Below are 25,151 nucleotides of genomic sequence, written 5' to 3'. Positions count from 1 at the left end.
AAAAATGTATTTGTATGCATATGTGTTTATGTGTATATGTATATGTGTGATACACACACACACACACACACACACACACACACACACACACACACACACACACACTCTCAGTGACAAGAAACCAAGATACATTTAGAGGAGGCTTCAGTGCCAATTGCTTTGCAGACAGAAAGAAGTAAACACTAAGAGCCCTGCTCTCCAAAAGCTGCCAGGACTCTGATCAGATAGATCCAGGACCAGCAGCAGGTAAAACCATGGAGTGGTTGCTATGCTTCAGGAGGACACTAGCTTAAATGGCACATTTAGGATTAGGCAGCCTATTACAAAATTCAATAGATTGAGACCTCGAAGTGCCAGGCAACTTGTCTGAGGTTAAACATAAAGTTGGGACCAAAGCCAGGATTTCAGTACACACTTATCACTTAATACAAGTGCACCATTCAGCAAACCTCTAAGTACAGAGATTTTTACATCATGCAAATTTGCCTGTAGCTATGGAGAAGGGAGGATGGCAAGAAGGGAGCTGCACCTGTGAAGGGAGGGGGGTCAGAACATGGTTCAAGGACACCTTGGGGTCAGAGACAGAGATAAGGAAGAACACACAGGGGGTGGAGACAGACATGCAGGACCCAATGTGGATGTCACAAGATAGAAGATGGACTCGACACAACGGCAGAGCAGGCAAAGATATCATTTGAAGCTGATCAAAACAAGCCCCCAATTGTGCTATGAATCTGTTTCCCTGTTTTTACAGGTTTTATTTTTTTTATTTTTTTTTATTTTTGGTGGCAAGATAGGTTTCAGAACACCAAGCAGAGTGGCAGAAGTGGGGAGAAAACTGTAAAGTTAACATGGGTTGTTTGGGGTGTTTTTTGGAGTGCAGATTTTTCTTTTAGAACTTCTTAAGGAAAGCTGAGTTTGTGTAATGCAAAGTAAAGTAAAATAAAAACTAACTATACATTCAGAAATGGGGAATCCTGACATTCGAGTGCTTAATGTTTTATAAGTAAGACTACACTAACAAGTTCTCAAAATAGAGCTTTAAGGTAAGAAAACTTAAGTTTGGGGCCTTTTCTGCAAGCTAACCCTACCTCTCGCGCCTCAGCTTCTTCATCTGAAAAAGGAAGAGATTTTACTGTAAGGTGTTTAAAATTTCTTGCAAATCCTATGAATTCATTTCCCAAAAAGTTCTCTCCCAAAGTAGGATGGGGAAAAGAGGGCTTTAGAGCTCAGCTCAGGGTTCGGATTGAGAAAAATTCCATTAAGGATCAACAACCAGTATTTCTTTTAGTTTTAGGGGAAAAAAAGCCTATAAGGTTTGGTGAATAGAAAATAAAGAAGAGGTACCTGCTTTCCCGGTCAGCATACATTTCCATATGCCGGGGATTAATGGTAGGATCAATAACAACCCAGGACCCTCCACGGAGCTCAGCTTGGGGAGGGATATAAACCATAACTGGTTGAGAACATTCACGTAAACCATCCACGATGTAAGCTCCAAACTTCAGAACTTGATCATACATGTCTGTGGAAGATAAAAAAGTTAGAAAACAACTTATTCTCAAAGCATCACTATGTCTAACAACTACCTTTCCTAGAACATTTGTACACATACAGAATTTAAATACTGCCTCTGTCACTTAATATGACTATGGGCAAATTATTTAAGTAACTTCACAATGTCTGAGACTTCCCTTTAAGATTATATAAATTAGAGAGGAGTTGTTCATCTGCGTTTGTGGAAAATGCTCCCATGCTGGGAATCTTCCATATTGATGAAACCAAAGGCATGGAATCAACACACACACACACACACACACACACACACACACACACACACACACACACACACACACTCTCAGTGACAAGAAACCAAGATACATTTAGAGGAGGCTTCAGTGCCAATTGCTTTGCAGACAGAAAGAAGTAAACACTAAGAGCCCTGCTCTCCAAAAGCTGCCAGGACTCTGATCAGATAGATCCAGGACCAGCAGCAGGTAAAACCATGGAGTGGTTGCTATGCTTCAGGAGGACACTAGCTTAAATGGCACATTTAGGATTAGGCAGCCTATTACAAAATTCAATAGATTGAGACCTCGAAGTGCCAGGCAACTTGTCTGAGGTTAAACATAAAGTTGGGACCAAAGCCAGGATTTCAGTACACACTTATCACTTAATACAAGTGCACCATTCAGCAAACCTCTAAGTACAGAGATTTTTACATCATGCAAATTTGCCTGTAGCTATGGAGAAGGGAGGATGGCAAGAAGGGAGCTGCACCTGTGAAGGGAGGGGGGTCAGAACATGGTTCAAGGACACCTTGGGGTCAGAGACAGAGATAAGGAAGAACACACAGGGGGTGGAGACAGACATGCAGGACCCAATGTGGATGTCACAAGATAGAAGATGGACTCGACACAACGGCAGAGCAGGCAAAGATATCATTTGAAGCTGATCAAAACAAGCCCCCAATTGTGCTATGAATCTGTTTCCCTGTTTTTACAGGTTTTATTTTTTTTATTTTTTTTTATTTTTGGTGGCAAGATAGGTTTCAGAACACCAAGCAGAGTGGCAGAAGTGGGGAGAAAACTGTAAAGTTAACATGGGTTGTTTGGGGTGTTTTTTGGAGTGCAGATTTTTCTTTTAGAACTTCTTAAGGAAAGCTGAGTTTGTGTAATGCAAAGTAAAGTAAAATAAAAACTAACTATACATTCAGAAATGGGGAATCCTGACATTCGAGTGCTTAATGTTTTATAAGTAAGACTACACTAACAAGTTCTCAAAATAGAGCTTTAAGGTAAGAAAACTTAAGTTTGGGGCCTTTTCTGCAAGCTAACCCTACCTCTCGCGCCTCAGCTTCTTCATCTGAAAAAGGAAGAGATTTTACTGTAAGGTGTTTAAAATTTCTTGCAAATCCTATGAATTCATTTCCCAAAAAGTTCTCTCCCAAAGTAGGATGGGGAAAAGAGGGCTTTAGAGCTCAGCTCAGGGTTCGGATTGAGAAAAATTCCATTAAGGATCAACAACCAGTATTTCTTTTAGTTTTAGGGGAAAAAAAGCCTATAAGGTTTGGTGAATAGAAAATAAAGAAGAGGTACCTGCTTTCCCGGTCAGCATACATTTCCATATGCCGGGGATTAATGGTAGGATCAATAACAACCCAGGACCCTCCACGGAGCTCAGCTTGGGGAGGGATATAAACCATAACTGGTTGAGAACATTCACGTAAACCATCCACGATGTAAGCTCCAAACTTCAGAACTTGATCATACATGTCTGTGGAAGATAAAAAAGTTAGAAAACAACTTATTCTCAAAGCATCACTATGTCTAACAACTACCTTTCCTAGAACATTTGTACACATACAGAATTTAAATACTGCCTCTGTCACTTAATATGACTATGGGCAAATTATTTAAGTAACTTCACAATGTCTGAGACTTCCCTTTAAGATTATATAAATTAGAGAGGAGTTGTTCATCTGCGTTTGTGGAAAATGCTCCCATGCTGGGAATCTTCCATATTGATGAAACCAAAGGCATGGAATCAACACACACACACACACACACACACACACACACACACACACACACACACACACACACGTTTATATATGCAAAAAAAAATGCATTCTCATACAGAATGTTCAAAATCCACCTCCCATAAGAAGTCTTCCTAATTGTTTGTTTACTATGTATCCTCTCTAAACATTTTTTGATATACAGAAGAGAATTTATATAGTCTTAACTATTGTTTAATGTCATTTAAAGTTTTTGTATAATAATTTATCTTTTCCAGTATAAGATAAGCTTCCTGAAAACAGGGAATTAATCTTCTGTTCTGTATTTGTAAATTCATAGATTTGGCACTGAAAGAATCTCATAGGTCACGTAACCCAACACTGTCCTTACAAAGCCCTGATATGTTAAATGATTTGCCCAGGGTCCCACAGGTACTAAGTAGCAAAATCAGGATTCAAATTCTGACTCCAAAGAACAGACACTATTTCCAATGAGTCAGAGGCTGAAGTGTAAGGAAACCACTTTGACAGCTAACTAATCTTACTCATCAATGTGCACTCTGGAACAAAAACTCCCAAAATATGATTAATGCTAAAGTATTTCTATTTGTATTTTATTCTGAGGATATGAACATTTAGCCCTAAAAATGCTTTCTGGGAAAGTTACATAGTTAAGACTGCCAGACCCTCCTCATTTTGTATAGGAGAAAACCCTCTGACCTGTCCCATGTCAGAGACTTAGAGCAGAAGGGCAAAAGGGACTGACTAGGAGAATAAAGTATGACCTTGAAAATGAAGGCCTGTCTTTCAGAGTTGAACATTTTATGGACTTTTCTTCATTTCCCAGTTCACTGAAGTCTAAACGCCACTTAAGTTACAGTTTTATGATTCCAGATGTTGGGCTAAATTGTAACATTTTAAGAGGAAAACACCAGATCTTTTCAGATTACCAAGTAACAGAAACAACAGACTTCTTTACAGAAACAAAAATATGAGTTAGGCATAAACAAGAACTTCTGAAAGTTCACTACAAAGGAATATTCTAAAGGAATTTAAGAGCAATCAAAACAAAGTGTTCATTAGGATTAATTGGCAGCTAAGGTAGGCGAGCTGAGGTGTTGGCCCTCAGCAAATCAAAATCTATGCACACATACTCTCAGCCACTTTACTGCAATGCGCTATACTTCTTTCCTAATCATGAGCCAGATTTTTCAAGATTCAGGAAAATTCACTTATTCCCTTTGAAAGGTTATTCCCTTATGTGGAACCTAGATATGTATTCATGGTCAGAGAAGACAATTGTTTTCAGAAGGAAAAAAAGATCTAAAAAATTTATTGCTAATTATACAACTGCTGTATTATGAAGAGCTACGAATAAAGTGCTTTAAGTACTTTACACTAATTCTGTGGTTATGAAAATAATTGCTTGATTCAAATTATTTTAAGTAAATTAATTCTTTAGTAGATATTTCCACTAGTGCTACATCATAAAATAATTGTGTAATTAGCATTACATTAGTCAGTGCTGCCAAGAGTATATCCCTAGAACAACAACAGAAAAGAGTGGTCCTTAATGGTATCAATGAAGAGAGAGGAAAGAGAAGGTAGGACTCCAAGGAGAGAAGTTGAAAAGAAACACAGTGGGAAACAATATATGTGTCTGTGTGGTGGAAGGGAGTGGGGAGGTGATGAAAGAACCGAACTTATTGTCAGGCAAGACAACAGACTGGAATTATCTGCTTTCTGTTGTCCTATACTGGATTCAATGGTTAAATAAAATGATAAAATCAAGCCCAAGAAGCAGCCCTGTAGTAACAGAAATGGTATTGACAACCAGATTCCCTATGCCAAGGGTCCACTGGCAATTCTTTACCTAGCACCACATGAGTTTTTTCCAATGGCCACAATTTCTAAGTTGCTATGAGAAAATAGAAATTGAAGCCTTCAGAAGTCTACCAAAGTTGGAGATCTTGCAGATAAACTCTGTGCTACGTGTTTGACAGAGAACTCCAACTACGATGTGACCTGACACTCACAAGATCTGCAAAGATATAAGGACAATTTAAGAGAAAGCCCTGCCGCAGCCTTGGAGAGACTTGGCATTGTTCAAGAGATGCCACCTCTTCCAAAACCGTAGACTTTAGATATAGATCAAGAAGCAGTTAACAAATAATCTGATGTACAGTCAGGCCAAATCCCTCCATGTTAAAGTATATATTCTAGAGCTGGAGCAAAAATACAGCAAAGGAGCTGGCAACTCAATCTGCCAAATTTTTAAAGCCACATTGAAGCTGACTATTGAGTCTCATGCCCTGAGAAAAAAAGCTGATGGAGAAGGCTGATGGATCCTCCCTGAGAGACACAGACGTTACTTAAGCTCTGGTACGCCGCACAGAGAACAGCCATCCTCCCCACTGACATGGAGGACTTCCACCTTCAGTCTTTTCAGCATCAAGGTATGCATTTGTGTAAGGCCTTCACCATGACAAAATATGCATCAACAGTGATACCACACACATTAAGCAAAGAAAAGAGGAGGCCAACATCTTTCCATGTTTCCACTGTGCCCCACAGCTCTGAAGATGGAACAGATTTTATTGGCCTGGGCTGAATTACAAGCAAAACGTTGAAGGCAAGTATCAGGCAGACACAAGCTGCATACACATAATATTCCTCATGAGCCCATTAAGGGTGGCCAAAACCGTATTTCAACATCCAAGTAATCAGAGATTTAAAACAGGCTTTCATTCCAGTTAAAGTTTTCAATAAACATTTTTTTATTGTTATTTATAACCTGTCCCAGGAAAAAATAATAAGTATAACATGAAAAGCCAACTGAGAGTGACCCTGTAGCACCAGCAGTGAAGCAGCTTAATATCACTGGGATTTGCATCCTATCAAACTATTCATGCTGAGGCTGGGACCCTGGTGCTAATTTCTAGTAAATTTCACGCTTGATGTCTCCCTGTTGTGGGTCATTGCCGGTTCGTCTAAATAAACTGCTTCCAAATGGCTCTTCCATCTAAATATTCAGTCAGTTTTTATAATTTAATTTTGCATTATGCTGAATAGCCTTCCGGCCAGATAGAGCTCATTGGAAAAAAAGCCCCAATACCATCTTGATATGCCTTTATTTATTTATTTATATTTTTACTGCTTGAATTAGACCTCCTAGGCCGCCTAGTAAAGAGTTTTTTTTTTCCCTCCACTAATGTCAATTTTCAGCATAGCAAGAGCTGTCTCTAATCTTTTCCTACTCATTACACACAATTTTGGAGTCATTTTACCCACAGTGCAGTCGGCTCCTGGCTGTGTGTTTGTGTGCACTGAGGGATAGCATAATTGTTTATTTTCCCTCCCTGTATAATCCCCAGCCAGTATTGAAACCAAAACAGCAAACATCTCCCCAAGGGACATGGAGAGTGACGAGAGGCTCTCTGCCCAAGTCCCTTTACATGAGAGAATATGGAGAAAACATCCTAACCTGTATGTGAATATAAAAGGCACTATTCTTTCCCCGCCTATACCTACCTAGGTCCCTACCCTCCACTCCTGCACCTTCCCCAAAGCTTACTTGTAACAAGTGACGTGGAAATGCAGTGTTTCTGCTATAGGTTCCAAGCCCAATTCCAGTCGGTGGTTTTAAAACCAACTCCAGAACACAGAGTTGGGCTCAGCCTATTCTAGGCCAATAGCTCGCTTCTGGATCCTGGATGCCCTGCCTGACCCATCTGTCCACAGAATTAAAGTAAGCTGTTGATCAGCAAAAGTGAGAAATGCCCACAAGACATTATCACATAGAAAAATATGCTGAGAGGGAGTGGGTAGGAGACAGAGTTTAATTATTTTCAAAGGGACTTGGATTCATATTAGGATTTTTCATCTGTAGACCTAACTTTCAAAAACAGTGCCAACCGTGTGCTAGGGCAGGCAGTCCAGCTGGGAGCTGGCCGAAGCATGAAGCAAAGAATGAGGCTTTGTCCCCAAGAGGCAGACCTGAGGTTATCCGAGTGTGACCACAACAAGCTTCATCAGATGTCAGAATAAGTCAACTCTAAAAACCCCACCGGATGGATTCCATTCAAATTAATATCCTTAACAGCTAACACAGGCCAAGTACTAGCATAGGTTCTAGGTAAACTCATCACATAGTACTATAATCCAGTACCTTGATCAAGTGAGAAATCATGCTCAACAAGCTAAAGAATTATGGTTAAAAAGAATAGTGAGCCAGTGCTCAAGCAACATCCTTCATTTATCCCAGCACATCTGCCAATCTATTCAGTTTGGGGAGTTAGGGAAACAGTATCTCTTTGAGAGTGGGAATAGGGAGAGAACAAAATGAACTATCCCAGAGACCAGGATTCTCCAAGTAAAGCATAGGAAAGAATCGTGGCATAAAAAGTTGTCCTCTGCCTCACTTGAACAACTGCCTCTGTTCTCGAGAACTGGCATTCAAGTGTGTTTTATTTGGACTCCTACATCCACCACACTCTGCCGCTGGTCTCAACCTACAACTGTGTACAACCCAAGTTACTCATAGTTAAATGACGTAGTCACTAGTCTATATCCTTATCTTATGTTCTCCAAGGCCTCTATACAGGTATTAAGTCTAATATCCTCACTAAACTGAAGGATCCCATTTTCTTTCCATATTCATCTTCACCATCACATCCCATCTAGCCATCCATCCAAGACATGTTTCCATTTGCCCAGAGCTATTGTCTAGTACTCTCCACAAAGGACCTGGACCTGCAAAATCCATACCTCAAGTTGCTAAGGAATAGAGTCTAATTTGCTTTGGAATGCCCTTCTTGAAGCCAAGTCACTTAATGGATGACTGAATGGATGCAAACCAACCCAGTTAGCCTTTCCATCTAGTTGGCCCCAGACCCTAGAATCCTCCCAGGTCACCTTGTCGACCTGGATGCTGCTGTACTGGGTACATCCTCAATCTCTGCCCATTCTCCTTCCCAATCTCTTGCTCTGGAAACAGGAATTAGCTCAATCAAACCACTGCTTCTGGAAAGATCCTATAGACTGCCATAAACAAAAATTCACCAACTCAATGACTCCTGAGATACAATCTATCTTTCCTGGCCTACATTGCCCTTTAAGTATTATCTTCTCTCATTAGACTGTAATCTCCTTAACGGAAGAACTATCTTGCTTTTCATATTTACATTCCCAGCATTAAGTATAATTCCTGCAATATTTTGAGCATTTAAGAAAAAAGCTTTCTATTTTTATACATATAAGCAAACAATGTATTCTTTAGTAAATGCTCTTTATCCCGTGTTCACTCAGAAAAGGATAGTCCTGGTCAATCATGGATTAATCAACTTTCAGGTCAGAACAAATGAAAGTATGTCCTTTCCACTGAAGGGTAAATTTTTTTGACAATGATAGGACATGCTGGAATTTATAAGCCCTGAATGGTGCTAAAATAATTATGTAAATATCATAATTTACAAAGAGTTGTCATTTAATATGGGATCCACTTATTTCTTCTAATCAAGAATCCGCCTTTAATCTTAATGGGATAACTTTATCAAGGAACACTTCTGGAAGGGAAGAAGTGGAGTGAAATTTAGTTCTGTTAGTATGTAATAAAAGTATACTATTTGAAATGCAATTGTGAGAGCTGAGTTCCAACCTGCAGCAGCAACCAGACATGCTCACAATGTCCTTGGTGAAAATTCTTCAAAGTTCACATGGAACTATTCAATATATTACCATTTTTCTGCTCCCTCCCTCCCTTCATTTTCTCTAAATACACGAAAGCTCTCTGGTATAGAGGCAGCGTATCAAAGAAGATCACCTTTCATTCCACCAGAAAAGCCTCTCCAGTTAGCAAAGACCATGAGCGGAAGCCCTTCCCGGTTGAAGTCCTTGATGGCCTGATAGGTCTTAAAAGCAGAATCTGGAAACCAAACTTGTCCTGCTTGTTGAATTATCTGTTGGGAAGTCAGAGAAATAAACATTATTAAGAACACAGTTTAAGGAGCAAAGTTTCTTTAAAGTAAATCAGGTTTTACTGATGAAAAAAGTGATTTGGAATCCTACATTCCCACACTAAAAGTTATTAATCTTCATCAGACAGACAAAGAGAGACTCAGAGGTCAAACAAGTTGTACAAAGTTACACAGCCAGTGAACACCACTGCTGGGACTTGAAGCTGAGGTTTTTTCCTTCCTGATAAGTTCCTACTACTCTCTCTAGTATTTAGAACCCACTCCTTTTAAAATTTCATTCCCAGTATATTTGGCAAAGCATGAGGCAGACTCCTTGAAGACTGTGAGCTGCATAGAGCCTCCCTTCACATATACATCAATATAGCTTGTGATTCTTCTGAGAGTCAGGAGCATAGCCATAGGGAAACAGACTATCTGTTGGCATGGACTGCAGTACAGTTGAAATAAGGTAAATGTCTGGTTTTTCAGGCATACAATAACTCTAGATCTATTTAACCTCATCATCTAGACTATTGGTAGTCCTGAATATCTAAGGCCCCCGACTCTTCTCCTATAATAAAAGTGGTAGAGTATAAAGTCTCAATAATGGTCACAGGCTCTGAAGACTGTGGCTTGAAGCATCTACATGGATGCACAACATACCCCAGATATGACCTACCTTGGCCTCAGAGTCCAGGTTGGCAGGATCAGCTGGGATACTGAGCTCCACTGTTCTGGTTTCTACGGCAACAACTCCTACAGGTATTCCACCCAGCCTGAAAACAGATGATAGAGGAATCCACACATGCTACCTTTCTACAACTAGTCATTTATTTTTAAATCCCACAACAGAATGGGAGGTTGAGGGAAGAATCAGCAGAGAGAGAAGAGGGCAGTGTGGAAGGAAAAACAATTCTAAGAGAAAGAAGAGAACATCTAGCTTTTTTTAGGTGCCACATATGTGGCCTAGATTCAATACTAAATGGGCATCATGACAAATAAACTAGAGGATCATAGAATTTGTGAAAACACACGTCAGGTCATATTTATCCACAGCAAACAACATTAAGGACTACCACCCAATTACAGAAAAGCAGAACACAAGATGAGAGTTCTGGAGGAAATGAAGCAACTGACAAACCAGGCTCATCCTAAGAGCCATAGCTCTTAGATAATCCCTAAAGTCTAGTTCCACAGCTATAATCCTATGCAATTTTGTTTTAAAAGTCTATTTCTTTCAATGAGAATAAATTTGGATTGCCAGGAGAGATGAGACTGTATGTATGGCAACTCCATGTAGCGGAAGGTTAACAAAAGACAAAGAAATAGTTAGAAAAATCCTTAACTTCTGCTTGCACTTGGAATGAGTGGCAGAGGTAACTTCCCTAGACTGAGAAGAGTGGTAGCAGGAGATACATCTCCAGGTTCACATGGGCTGATTAATTTAAAATGCCTGAACAGAACTCCAAGGTCCCTGTGGCCTCTTTGCTTCTCTCCAACCCGATCCTACTCACAAAGCTTATCTGGTGAAAGCCCAGAAATGACACTATAGGGGGATGGAGAGATATGATCCTATGGTAGAAAAAGAACCTGACTTTCCAAGATGTGGTTCAATTTTAGCTTTCACGGCTCTGTTCCTTAGGGATGAGGCTAGATATGTTAGTTTTTCAATCCCCATAGACTACCCATTACAATGGCTACTAGAAATAGATTTCTCTCATCCCAAAAGACCTGTTGGGGAGTAGGCAGGGACCACTCATCCCCTGCCCCCATCACTTGCCTGTACCCAATCAGATGCAAAGCACTCCAGACAGCACAGACAACGAGCAGGAGGTACACAGGAGGGTTTGGAAATATTCCTATTCCCAATGATTAACAATCCAACTGGAAACTTGTAATTGCAAAAGCCACCCTAAATCGGTAACTTATAACTTATATATTAGGGCCCATGTGACCTAATAAAGAACATCTTTATCCGAGTATTACAGTTATTTATTGAACTTGAAAACAGCTCAGAACAACTTCTGTTTTCCATTATACTTCATATAAATTTTATCAGGCTAGCACATGAAGATGCTACATCTTGTTTTATAGTGTGTCCCTGGACAAGGTGCCATGGAATAATAAAAGACAATTTACAGCCAATAGCACACATATTCCAAACATACATACCAAAGATGAGTTTTGGCAGCACTTACAGTAACAATCCCAGAAGAATACACTTATATTTATTTTTTGAAATGCCATTGCTTTTGAAAAGAAGTAAGCTTCATTTTTTTTATATACGTGTGTTTATGTGTGTGTGCGTGCATATGCATGTGCATGCGCATGTGAGAATAGCACAATGAAGCTCAGAACTTGTCAAGTATAAAGAAAAAAGTATCAGGCAAAGTATTGCTGTAAACGAGTACAAACAAGAAGAGCTAAATGCTCTCTCTCAAGATGTCTTCTCTAAGGGAAGATTCTGCTGTTATTTTCTTCAAACACAATAAAATAGATGAAGCTTTATTATCTGCTTTCTATAGAAAGATCTCAAAGCCCTTTATATTGACAGGCTCTTAGGATTTAACATCTGAATATTTTCTCTCCAAAGAAATAGCAGAATAGTTACACTTGTTTAAGCTCACAAGGGAGTTGGTAACACAGAATCTACAAATGGGATTTTGGGGGCAGACCTGGAAGGATAAAAAAGACCAGCTTCTGTTTCTCTCTTTTTGTTTCTTGGGTATAATGTTTACTAGATATTTTTACATGACTTAACTCAGTTTCAAATATCTGTTTATCATGATGAGGTAGTAGACTTAAAAGAAATCCAAAATCCTTTCATTGTGAGCTTCAGCAATCTCTGTAACTAGCCCCAAGTCCTTCAAACTCAAAAACCCTATATATGAGACTCACTATTTGACAGCTCCTTGTTGCTACCAGCATGAAGGGGAACTGCCTTCTGGGCTGAAGGAACCACAAAACCTAGAATTATTTTCAAGGCCAGAATCTAAATCTCAAGACAATGTGGCATGTTGGAGAATCTCAAGCAGATGCCACTTTCCACAAAGATAAGGAAAAATGATTGCTCCTGAGAGGAAGGTGAGCTCCAGATACCAGTCCCCCGGGCAGCATGTCTCAGCAGTGCAGAACAAGATTAAGATCAGGCTTGGCAGGTGCTTCTTACAAGGAGCAATGCAGATTATTCCATGCAAGGAATACTGTTAAGTGAACTTCTCCTTAAGAGTAGGTATTAAAATTTAATAGAAAGTTCAATTTCCTAGTTCATAAAGATAAGTAATCTCAGCAACCTACAGATTTTGTTAAACTTTATTTTATAAATCAAATCTGATCATGGAGCCATCTAATGAGGTTACTTCATAAATAATCTTCATACCACTAAGGAGACTTCTCCCAGGGTCCACAAAGCTACAGGAATTTGATTTACCTGTTGCCACCTCCTTTATGCCCTTTTGTTTTGGTCTTATGAGGCGCCTAGATGTCCAAGTTCAATATCAGAAGCAAAAGTTTCATCTGAATCACACAAAAAATATCCCTGGGGAAGCAATGCTTAATTAGGCTATCAGTGTAAGACCATACATAAGAAAGTTAGAGTTGGGGCTCTTACTTGGGGATCCATGGATAGATTTAGAATGGGGCATTATCTATGAACTCAGAAGGGAAAAAATGATAACCTTATTTTTTTCTAACCTCTAATTTTTTTTCATTTACTTATTTAAAAACATAATTCTTGAAAAGGGCACACAAGTTTCACCTGCCTGACCAAGGGATCTACGACACACACAAAAGGGTGAAGATCTCCTGACTTAGATAAAAATAGAAATATCAGCAAGAGCTTTTGTATGGAAAGGTTTTTGGTTTGGGTTTTTTTTAGTTGAAAATAAGAAAAAACATTTATCAAGCAACAGAAGTCTTACCGGGCTCTACCAACCACAACAGTCTGTGCCCAAGGCTGCATGATCTCAGAGAAGGAGCCATAGTCAAAGAAGCCACTCAGCCACTGACCTTTCTGGGCTATAGAAAAGAGAAGACAAAATGATCAGAGAGGTCCAAAAAAAAAAAAAATATCCAACACCAAAATTTAAAGACTGGATTTTGAGTTTGTGTTTTAGGTTTTATTTGAAAAAAATAAATGATAATACATGTGAGCATTAGGCTGCTGAACGTTCATCTGCCTTTAGACATCATCTCCTATTTCATTTGCTAGTCTGCATAAAGAGAGTCATTTATCAGCAGAGGCATCATTTATTGTTAAACGATGGGGTTCAGATAGCAGAGAGAGTTTGCATGCTTTTAAATAAATAACTTGGTTTTTTTCAAGACACCACAAACATTTGTCAAAAGGCAGCCAAGTCATATGTTTTCAAAATGCCTATTTCTATTTTAAAACCCACCTTACAATTTTCTCTTAAGTCCACTGACTTTTTTAAAACAGAAAACTGAAGATGATCACTTGTATGCATAAATGATCAGATGATGTCTGAACGGCAAGGCATTGAATTTGGGGAGAAAAGGAGAGGGTCAAATCCTCAATTAGAAAATTTTAATTATTTTATTTAGAGCTAACAAAATAAATCCAACCTAAAAAAAAAAAGGGGGGGAGGGGGCGCATTTCTACTTCCTGAATGCTGACTGACAGGGTAAATATAACAGCCAACATGAACACATTTAAAGCCAATATTCCTTCTAGAACGTAGGCTTCCCCTCACTAGTGAATCATATTACCTTCAGCATCTCATTCGAAAACTTTTTGTTCCACAGGTTTCTGCATCAGAACAAGCCCCTATAAAGTTTGTGCAAATGAATGTTTCCAAGATTGTCCCCTTAGCATGCAGTTTTCTCCGTGACTGTTTTAATTTGAACATGGCCCTCCGCCCCCTAAAAACCCAAGTCCAAAACCAATTAAAAGTGGAGATCCGAGCAAGCTAACCTCTGCTGACTTAAACAGGATGGAGAGTGTTTTATCAAGACCAAACTTGTAATTACTGTGTTCTACATTCCTTACCTCTATGGCCCCAGTGTAAAATGTGATCATCCATTTCAAAATTATCTCTCTATCGTGAGCCCAAAGCTGATCGTTTAGATTCTGGTCTCGTGTCGAGCGTCAGTTTGAAGAATATCACAGCACTATCTCTTCTAATAAATGGCTTTAACTTTTCACCTATGAGATATCTGCTTTAACTTATCAAGGGGAATCATCTGCTTTCCTTAACGCTTCCACTAAATTAAAATCTGAAGTCACTTGATTTGGGAGCGAGTGTTAGCAGCACACAGACAAGAGGATGAATTACAGGGGAGATGATGAAAAAATATTATCCAAAAAATGGCAAACTTAGTTTACTGCAAATTTCATTTTACTCCATGAAAATCTGAGCTAATGACCCCCTACTTTGTAGCACACATGAAAGGGACATATATGTTTAAACTATCCTCCTCATCCTCACTCCAATTCCACCTTTCCTAATGAAGAGGCATACACTCAAATTTTGATCATCTCAAATCAAGCCAGTAATTTGCCATTGTCCATCAGGGCCTTTAAAAATGGATCCTCTTATATGATTACATCATTTTATGCTTCTTACTTAATTTAAGAATGGAATGAATATAGAAGTCATTTTAGAATGGTAATAATTTTCCTATTTAAGAAAAAAATAAAAATTTCTGCCTTACAGATTTCTTTTGTTATTTCTGAACTATTGCTGTGGCAATTTGGCTTTACAATTCCCCAAAAGCCTCGGCTGCACTTAGTTCAGAGAACTTAAAACTCAGCTCAGCTGGGTCCTTCTCCTCCACCTCCATCCCCCTCTCCCTCCCCCCCCCCCCAAGGAATAGTCACAATTTATCTTAAGACTGGAGAGGAATTTTAGATATATGATCCTTATCATTTTTATAGTACAAAATTAGGAGGAAAAGTTGCCTATGAGACGATTCTTTTTTCTTTTTCTTTTTAGAATTTGCATTTTTTAACTTATATTTGTTACATTTTGTAAAAAATTTTTTTCAATTAACAACTATTCACTCTCTCACCTAATTGGAAGTGAAAGAAAACAAAATCCTTGTTACAAACATGTATAAATCAAAGAAAGCATTCCCACGTTGGTCATGTCCAACAAAACATGTCTCCCTCTGCATTGAATTCAACTCTATCAGGACGTGGGTAACATGTCTTATTATCAGTTCTCCAGAGCTGTGGCTAGTCATTATGCTGATAAAAGTTCCTAATCTATGATGCACTTTACGTAAAACTATTTCTTTTTACTAAGATTAATGAAAAGTATTTGAAGATCAGAAGTAAAATTTTAAAGTAAAAGTAAAGTAAAAAATTAATCAATCAACTTCTAGTCATCTGCTACAGTAAAGAATCAGTAATTTACCTTTCAACCTCACTATGAAGATATTTTTTTCTAAAGTCACTTAAATGTTCAACTGTCCTTAAATTCAATGAAATTTCCTTAGCAGCTATTCCCTTTTTTCTTTTATATATATAACATCTTTAAAATAGTTACATCTGACAACTCAAAGCAAAAAAAATTCTTAAAAGACAAAACAATCTGAAAATAGCCAAAACTTTCATTTGAAAGGATAACTTTCCAATAGTACTTCTATTCAAACAGTGGATAGGGTTTCTAAGAGTAGATCTCTTTTCTTTCAGATAGCTTCAATTTTTCACAAATGGAATACATGAAATCTATCTGAATGTGGTGGGACAACCAGATGATCTCTAGGACTGCCTAGTATTCAAAGAATTTAAAGTTCTGAAAAATTCCCAGAAGAAATACAGTACTGGAATATCAACAATGTAAGATAATAACAAAGTATCATATAAAGTAGGCATGATACTAGTTGATTATAAATGCACTAATGCAAAATCAAACTACTATTCCAATTCAATGTTATTTATTCTCAGGGATTAGGTATGATCTCTATGCCTGACAGTATTTGTTAAGATTTAAAATTTTTTGTCTATGAAATGCTGTTTAAAGCAAAGAAGAGAAGGAAAATTTATAAAGATAACTTATATTTCTGAGCTTGGTGACTGCGCTCTAACAGGGACTGATTTTTAGGCCACATCTCATTTGTTCCTATTGTTGCTTTAGATGGTTATGCCTTGGATATTCTTTTTGATGAACTTGATTACTTCAGTATAACTGCTCATATCAAAATCCTGCCTTCTTCTTTTTTAACTACATATTTAGCAGTCCTTCCTCTGCCACAAGCCACTGTGTACAAACTTACAGCTTGTATGACGAATGGGAGATGCAAGTCTCAGAGGGTATAACAAACGTATACATACTTGGGTGAGGACGTCCTGCCAACATCCAGCGGGGATCGTAGGGGGCCTTTGTAGGGACAAATTCGATGATTCGATCAATAGGATCCTTGGAGTTAAGGAGGGGAACTGGACTGTGCACATTCTAAAAGGAGATTGGAGAGAGGAAAATTACCAAAAAACACATAGCTATTAGAAGCTTCCTATATTCAAATTCAGCAACAAAAGCTGGATTCAAACTGATGGGAGGCCACATGTGGAATTATAAGCTCCAATTTTTACAGTAATCTCCTACCATCCCCAATCACCTGTCAACTCCAGGGAAATATATACAGATTGTAAATCTCATTGAGAGTTTTGGGGGGGAAAAATTGTGGCCCTTCTGCTTTTGATTTCAAGGAAGCAATATTGTGTAATTCTCAGTAATCAAATGGGCGAAAAGGTTGTATAAAGAAAGTGTGTCCAAGACCCAGAGTCTTAATATACAGGGCTTTGTAACTATATATGACATAAAAATTCATGGGGCAAGAAAGGATTTCAGGAAGCTGAATCAATGTAATCCAAAGCCATACTGGAAGTGAAGATTTTAAGTCAAAGTAGAGTCAATAGCAAAAGGGATAAAAAATTTTAATGTTAAGAATCCTTTAGATAATAGGCAATGACATCTGGATACTTCAAAGGGTAGGCTTTCCAATTTGTGTCAGCCGTAGCACTTACCTTGGGCATATAGGACAGCCAATGTAGGACCGTAAGAACTCCTTCAAAGTCATCACATACAGTACTGTGTGTCACTCCATTGTTGTGCATAATCTGGATGCCTCCAAGCTGGTTATTAGATGTATATACTTCCCGCCCAAGCACCTAGGGGACCAATGAAAAGAAAGGTAATATCTGGTGTGTTAGCACAGAGTGGGCACTAATATATAACTTTAGTGTTCAAGAACCAATGCTTCCTTCTCTAACCATTTGCTAAAATAAGAATAGGACAGCAGACCCCTGGTACAGTATAGAGTTTTAATTGTATGGCCTTCTTAGATTACTATCCTACAAAGAAGACATATAAAACAAAGAATTCATTGTTGACATCTCTTGTGGTAAGTTGCTTTTTATCAAAAACAATCAATTTTCCCCATTATGAAGTGCCACAGATACAAATATCAACTCTTCCCCTCCCGTCCTACCACAATGGCACAATACAGCCCTGTAAAACAGCGAACTCGGGGGACATTGGCAAGTTGAGAAACAAGGTAGCACCATCACTTTCAGGCCAGGTAGGGGTCATAAAAAAGCCTCCAGAAAAGAGCCTACATCTTGCCAATGTTCATTAACAAAGCCTAGTTGAAGAAAAGCTATAAGGTCGTGGTTTTATAACTTTCTGTTTTATTTTTAAAGACACAAATGCCATCTGCATTGTTTTTTTAAGGTAGAAAATGGTCCCTCATCAAGGTTGGTGGGATCCAGATACAACTCAAGAAGTCATATATGAATTCACAGACCAACCAAGGATTCTTCTCTTCTTGTTCTTTGTGTGCTGCATTGCCAGTGATTTATGTCCAAGCCTGCTTCTCTCTCCAACACCCAAGGGAATTAAGAGCTTCAACCCCCACCTCCACATTCCTTTGAAAAGAATCAACTCCTGGGTGGCCCAAAGGGCATCTACAATTGGAAACCACAAACTTTCTTTTAAAGTAAAAAAAAAAAAAAGAAGAAGAAGAAAAAAGAAGGGGGAGTGGGGAATTCCCTGGACTTGGAAATTGTAGGGTTTCTTTTTTTCCTTGAAGATTGGTTAATAATTTCTTTCTGGGAGGAGGTTTTCTGACCTGGCAGATGGAAGCGAGGCAGCCTGATCACTGACTATTGCAAGCTGCTGAGTGTGTAGTAATTGCCAGTCATCTGGGGGAGCCCTGGAGAGCTCTAAACAGTTGTAGAGAGCTTACTGTATTTCACCTTTTCTTTTCCTACTCCTTTCCCTCTTTAAAAAAAAAAAAAGAAAGAAAAAAGAAAAGAAGGGTGAGAATGGGGGAGAAGAGAAGGTCTCTTAGTTCCTTTAATTCTCTGGTTTTCTCTGAAGAGTAGCTGAAAAAACCAGAAACCAGGATCCAAAGGCTGCAGTACTCAGGCATTTTCACTGCTCTGCAGCTCATATGCTTCCTTTGCAATTATGAACATAACTTAGCCAAAATTCAAATACAGAGAAAACCTCCAAAGGCAAGTTTAAGCTGATAACCAAAAACATTACACCTCAGCCTGACCCTACTGGCCTTGGATTTATTTAAGATCTGAGAAAGGATGAAGGAACATTGCTTAAGGGGAGAAAGGGAAAGGAGGGAGGGAAAGAGACAGAGAAATAGAGAAAGAAAGAAGAGCCTAGAAATAATACCTATCCCTTTTACAAAAACTTACACTGCATGCACATATAGTAGCCCTCCCAAAGTGGCATTCAAAGGGCCCACTATGTCTCTGACCACTGGACTTATTTTCCTCCTGGCTCTGTCTTTAATCTCAGCCCAGGCACTCTGGCTCTTTTCTCATTCTCCTGCTGTCTCTTTCCATTTGCCCTCTCACTGACTGATACACTGATCTCTCGGTCACTCGGCTTTCTGCTCTACTGAGTCCATATTACTAATAACACCTCCGCCACGGCCAGTTTACCTCATGAAGGCAGGAGCACATCATTACAAAATAAACTCATAACTTTGACATTCTAGCAAATACACGCCGTTTGTTATTTTTACGGCTTTAGTCTTTCTAACAGGCAGAGGGCATTACATACCTGTTTCATTTATATCTTTAAACACACACACACCAAAAACCAACCCCCCTCTCCCCCCAAAATCAAAGCAGGCAGTTGATGGTGGAGAGTGGGTGGAGTTTAATGGAAGTAAAAACCCTGTCAATCAGAGAAGCCCAATTCTGCTCTGGCTCTGATTTTATGAATGTAATAAACCTGGTGGCCCAAAACTAGTTGTTCTGGGACAGAATACCTCTTTCTTAGAAGTCATTAAATGTGATCATCAATATTTTTAATTATTAAAAATAAAAATATAAAAGGGGAGAAAGAATAAAAGGGAGAAACTATAGATCTCCATTTCCTCCTCTGGGAAGACTAGATTTGTGGTCACTTCTTAGGATTCTCAGACATGCTTACTACCCGCAGAACAATATCAAAGTCCTGTTAATGCAGAATATCTTAGAATCTTACAAGACCTCAAAATTAAAGAGCAATGATAGACATCAGGAATACGTGGCCATAATCAGACTAGAGTCCATTTACTTAGAACATCTTCTATGGAAAGCTTCCTTGAGCTTTTGACTCCTTGGCAATATACTCCTAATACCTGTGACCTGTTTTGAAGAAACAGAATATAACATCTAAGCACATGTTCTATCAGGGGTTAAGACTTTAGATTGTGATGCTTCAACAAAAAGCTCTGAAGAAGACAGCGTACATATCTTTTGCCTCTCTGTTCAGCAAGAACAACAACTCAGGAATATCATTTCTGGACGGGGACGGTATTAGGCAAAATGGGAAATTCTCTTGATTCTAGTGTTAATGAGACCAATTAATGGAGATATAGTAAAAGTATTTGTCAAGATAAGTCACAGACAATGACATACAGTGACCAAATGGTCCTTGGAGTTGGGGAATAAGGAGAAAGAAAAGAAAGCTCTCTCTGCGTCAGACAGGTAATGGAAGGTACAAAGGCCCCCTCTAAAATGCTATCTTATAGATCTAAAATTTAAAAAGTATAAACCAAAAGCCATCTCCATATGCCAGTAGTTGTCCCTATTAATAAAAGACCAAGACAAAACTGGCACAGAGAGCAGTCCATCTTAGACTACTACATGATCTAAAGGTAGTCTGCCAGAATGAAGGAATTTATGATTTATAGGGGCCATTGCTGACTCAAGTGGTTTTAGTGATGTTAAAATACTTCATGAGAAAAGCTCAAACCAAGATGGTTGGATCAGGTCTGGGACACAATCCCTTCTGCCTACCCCCAAAACCAGATTTTTTTCAATCTATGGCCTCTAGTCAGCATTTACAGTAAAGTCCAAAACATAGCCAGAACTTCCTGATCAAATGTAGTCAACTTACAAAGAAGGGTCTCAGCACTCTTTTTAATAACAGCTCATTAAAAGAATAAATTTCACTTATTTCTAACTTAACTATTTACATATTTGTCTTAATATTTATTAAGTAATCGGGAATGCTTTCTTTTCTGTAAGAACAAAAAAAATTTTTTTATTTCATTTCAGATTATCACCAGCAACCTGCTCACATTTGTGAGCAGTGTTAGGTACATGGAGAATACACAGTGAATAGTCATGAAGAGAATATCAGAAAACCCCAATTGTGGCATTTATTAGATTTGCATTGCATTAGCAAGACATGAACTTTCTGCCTAAGTTTCCTCATCTATAAAATGGGAATAGTATTTGTATAACCTATTTCACAAGGCTTTGGACAGAATAACTTGATAAACCATAAAATCTTCTTTAAAGTATGAATTTATCATCACTGTTATAATACTCAGAGGCTACTGACAGCAAAAATAGCCAAATGGAAATCAGTACTTTATTTGGACACTCATTACCATGTAACAATCTTTTTTTTTTTTTTTTTTTTGACAAGTGCCACAACAGATTCTCTTGTGAATCACCCCCCTGAACCTAGGAACATATGAAGAGAGAATATAACTTAAGAAAAGAAGGGCTCTTCCTCTCCTATGCTCAATATAAGATCTAAATTAAAATGGGCATCTCAACCACTGTTGGCAGGCTTGTGAAAAAAGGGTACAGAGAGAACACTAGCTGTTAGTCAAATCACAAAATATGTGCTAAGTGGTTCCCTCAAAGACCCTAAGGAACATTCCAAGACTCTACAACTGTAAGAAGCCTCTTGCAAACTAATGCAGACATACATACATGCAAAGGCAGCTGCTGATGTTGTTACTTATCTAGAGACACTGCAGACAGCTAAGGTTTACCACAGCTGACAGGCAATGAAAACAGTCTAATATACCGCCTGCTCTCTCCTTTAAATTCCTTTTTGGAGATCAAGATAAACACGTTCTTCCTTTCTCCAGCGATCCAGACTTCTGACTGAAGTGGCAAAGTGTTGTGAGGTTCTGTGCAAATGAAATCACTATGATACTGAATGAGTGTAGTATGTACTTGTCAGTAGTATGTCTGTCAGCACAGGTACCATGGTGCCAAGGATATATTTATAAAGGAACACAGATGCAACTTAGCCCAGCTTATTTTGTAATCATCTTTTTCTTTATAAAGAAGCAAAGCACCCACAGGATTGGTAGGTAGGAAGAAATAAGAGTATGGTCCTGTGCACAAGCATCTTCATAAAGAAGTCTGTAGATACCTTAAGTATTGGTAAGCAGGGTGATAACGATTAACAATACATGGAACAAAAAATGAAATGCTGAAATTCCATGTTATCATGGAATTTCATTTCATCATTTCCTCCTCCATGTATGTGCATGGAGGAGGAAAACTCTTCTTCCAACACTAATATTTCTGATAGAGAGAGATTTGGGGCAAGGGGATTCCGAAAACTACATTATAATGGTAGACCTCTATTCTGTACCTCCTAGGCAAGGTTTTTTTATTACCATGAGGAACATTTTTATAAATATTCTGGAGAACTGCTATCAGGACATCCCATCCATGATTCACAGGTTAAAGTTACTACAATCTACCAGCTTCCTGAGAAACTGAAACAAAAGGAGAATGGAAAGGGAAAGCTAAGATAAAGAAATGCGAGGCAGAAAGAGAAAAAAGGAATAAAAGAAGAAAAAGAGGTAAACAAAGGGAAGAAAAGTAGTAGAATATAGCTAAGAGAAGAAAGAAGAGAGGGTAAGAGAGAGAGGGGGAGGGGGAAGAATAATAGCTCATCCACTCAGCGCTGCTAACATCCTCCTCCCTGACCTGAAAGGACTACATTTTTAAAAGCTGACAAGTAATTCAATCTCCAATTAACAATTTTAAGTGGTATATCACATAATACTGTGTAAATGTTTCTCCAGGAGTATGTTCAAGGGTGAAACAGACCTAAATCTCTGGGGAGACAAGACCAGGGCCGATAGAATTTCATATTTAGGGGAGCTGCAAACAGGGCACTTTGCCAGCAACATCATAAAAGCCTAGGGTGAGTCCAGGGAGGGAAATCTATGCTTGGTGTAACACCTTAACACACTGTCATGAAGTCACAAACCTCTCACGTGGAGAGCCAGTGATCTAGCATCTGGAGAGGTGAGGGTGCAGGGGTCTCCTTGTGAGGAGAAAAGCTCAATAACATACAATTGGAGATAAGTGGGGATAGCATATGACTTGAGAGCCACAGCTGGACTCATGGTCATTCATACTAGGGTCAGAAATTTCCCAGTGAGCAGCAATTTTCTGATCCAATCACACATGATGAAGAGGCAATGTGGCAGAGAATCTGTACCACCAGTGGTAGACAGAGAAAGCATTTAACAGAAAAGTGACCAGGTCACTGACCATGAGCACTTGGAAACTTCCCATCCCCACCCTATCCCCACTCTCTGTTCACTGAGAACCTAGATTCAGGGGAGAAAAAATGAAGGAGAGGTTTAGGTGACAGGAGGACAGTAGGTATGAATGGGGAATAGGGAATGGGTGGAGAGCAGGGACTCATTTTTAAAGTAAAGAACAAGGGAAAGTAGCATATTAGTTTATGGCTGCCTCCTGCCAAATGCATGAGAAAGGATTTGGCTTCTGGAGAGAATAAAAACTGCCAGAAGAAATCACTCATCATAGGGATGGATTTAAACTGTTCATTTAGCTGAAGACATCAGAGTGCTCACAACAGCCTACAGCCAAATCTGGAGATTCGGGGGTGAGGAGAAATTATTCCCAGTCCTGGAATCATATTATATAGAGTCTCTCGAACTGATCTAGGTATTCAACTTGGAAAGGGTCCTAATAACCAGACACTACAACAGTTGCTCTTGCTCAATCAAGTAGGCATGGACACATGAATATTTGCTATAGCTAACAGCTTCCTATAGGAAGAATGATGTTTACTACTGTAACACCTGGAACTATTTACTCATTAAAATAAGAATTCTCTATTTCACTACAGCAATACAACCATTGTACCATTCTTATACTTGTTTCCTCCACCAGATTATAAGCTTTTTTGAGGGTGGGAGCATCATTGATGAATCACAGTGCTTACCAGAATTTTGCACATAATAAGTATCTACTAAAAATGCCTTTTAAATGAATACTTCTCTATATTCCATGAAAAAAAGTTGACTCTAATTTCTAGACCTCATTTGCTCTGGGTCATTCTTAATGTGTATCTATATGGCACAATGAGGAAAACTAGTACAGCCTTTTATGTCAAAGCTATCTGGGACAACTGCTCCATTTTCTAATTCTTGATGCTAATCCCAGTGGTGATGGTCTGTCCCAGAGTCAAGATCATACTTTTACTTTTTTACAATTTTATTTGGGCTATTTTTAAGTGAACGAGTCCACATAATATGAAGTCACATCTATGAAAGCTCTTGCACTGAGTATATATCTATTTTTCTGGAAGGAAGATTCTTTACAGACAGAAAATCAAAACATTCAACAGGCTGACAATGTTTCACTGGCCTTGGTTTCTCTTATGTGAAAACTTTAAATTGGGAGTGTCTCTCCAATACCAACAGCCTGATATCATCATTTTGTTCCTGCATACCCAAGTGGAAAAGGCATCAGTATTAAAGTAAGAGAATGGTCAAGGAACAGAAAGGCCAGTTAGGTCCTGCTATCTGTGGTTCAAGCTAAACAGCTCTTAAGGCTTCTGCCTTCATAATCCAATATATCTGATGGTGTACATTAATTAGCTGATTAGACCATGTGATAATGGCCAATCTGAGCAAGAGGGGACATGATCAAAATTTGAAGCCCAGCACGGGAAGTGCTCCCAAGAATGATGAACAGCCAGGAGTCGGGTTTCTTAGCAGACTAGTTGTTTAGGTCTTTATCATATTCACATAGCAGCCTGAGCACACAGTCTCTGCTCAGGTTTGTCTTCCTCCTCGAAACAGACTGAAGTCCTTGCATTTCTAATCTACCAACGTGTGCAGTTCTTGCACTTTTAATTTATGAGTGTTTGGGGGGGAACCTCTCTGACTTGGGAACATATTGGCTCGGTCTAATGCTTGGAGATTATTAAACTCAGAGCTATGCTCCACTATCAAGTCTACAGATCTTTTATTTAGAAGATATGGTGCTCTAAATGCACAAAGAGCTCCCTGTCACCTTCACATTAAAGCCCCTAGTGCCTGGTAAATGGAATTATATAGCTGTCATCTCCTTTCCCCAAAGTTTTAAGAGTACAATGGGCTCATTTTTTCACACTCCATCCCAG

The 25,151-nt window shown here is 38.8% G+C and overlaps 1 protein-coding gene across 1 annotated transcript in view; it reads right to left on the bottom strand.

The window, feature by feature from the left end:
- Positions 1-25,151, bottom strand: part of ACACA (acetyl-CoA carboxylase alpha) — a 217,361-nt gene that overhangs the window by 25,090 nt on the left and 167,120 nt on the right. The window contains exons 44-49 of the mRNA XM_051994076.1: positions 17,465-17,608; positions 16,772-16,892; positions 13,395-13,491; positions 10,154-10,250; positions 9,342-9,477; positions 3,099-3,276 (exon numbers count right to left, since the gene is read on the bottom strand). Of these exons, the coding sequence (XP_051850036.1) occupies positions 3,099-3,276; positions 9,342-9,477; positions 10,154-10,250; positions 13,395-13,491; positions 16,772-16,892; positions 17,465-17,608 (773 nt within the window). The remainder of the gene's footprint in view (positions 1-3,098; positions 3,277-9,341; positions 9,478-10,153; positions 10,251-13,394; positions 13,492-16,771; positions 16,893-17,464; positions 17,609-25,151) is intronic.

The sequence above is a fragment of the Antechinus flavipes genome, chromosome 4, assembly GCF_016432865.1.
Source record: "Antechinus flavipes isolate AdamAnt ecotype Samford, QLD, Australia chromosome 4, AdamAnt_v2, whole genome shotgun sequence".
Taxonomy (NCBI): Eukaryota; Metazoa; Chordata; class Mammalia; order Dasyuromorphia; family Dasyuridae; genus Antechinus; species Antechinus flavipes.
Note: the sequence above shows the minus strand (reverse complement) of the source record. Positions and strands in the feature narration are given on the sequence as shown.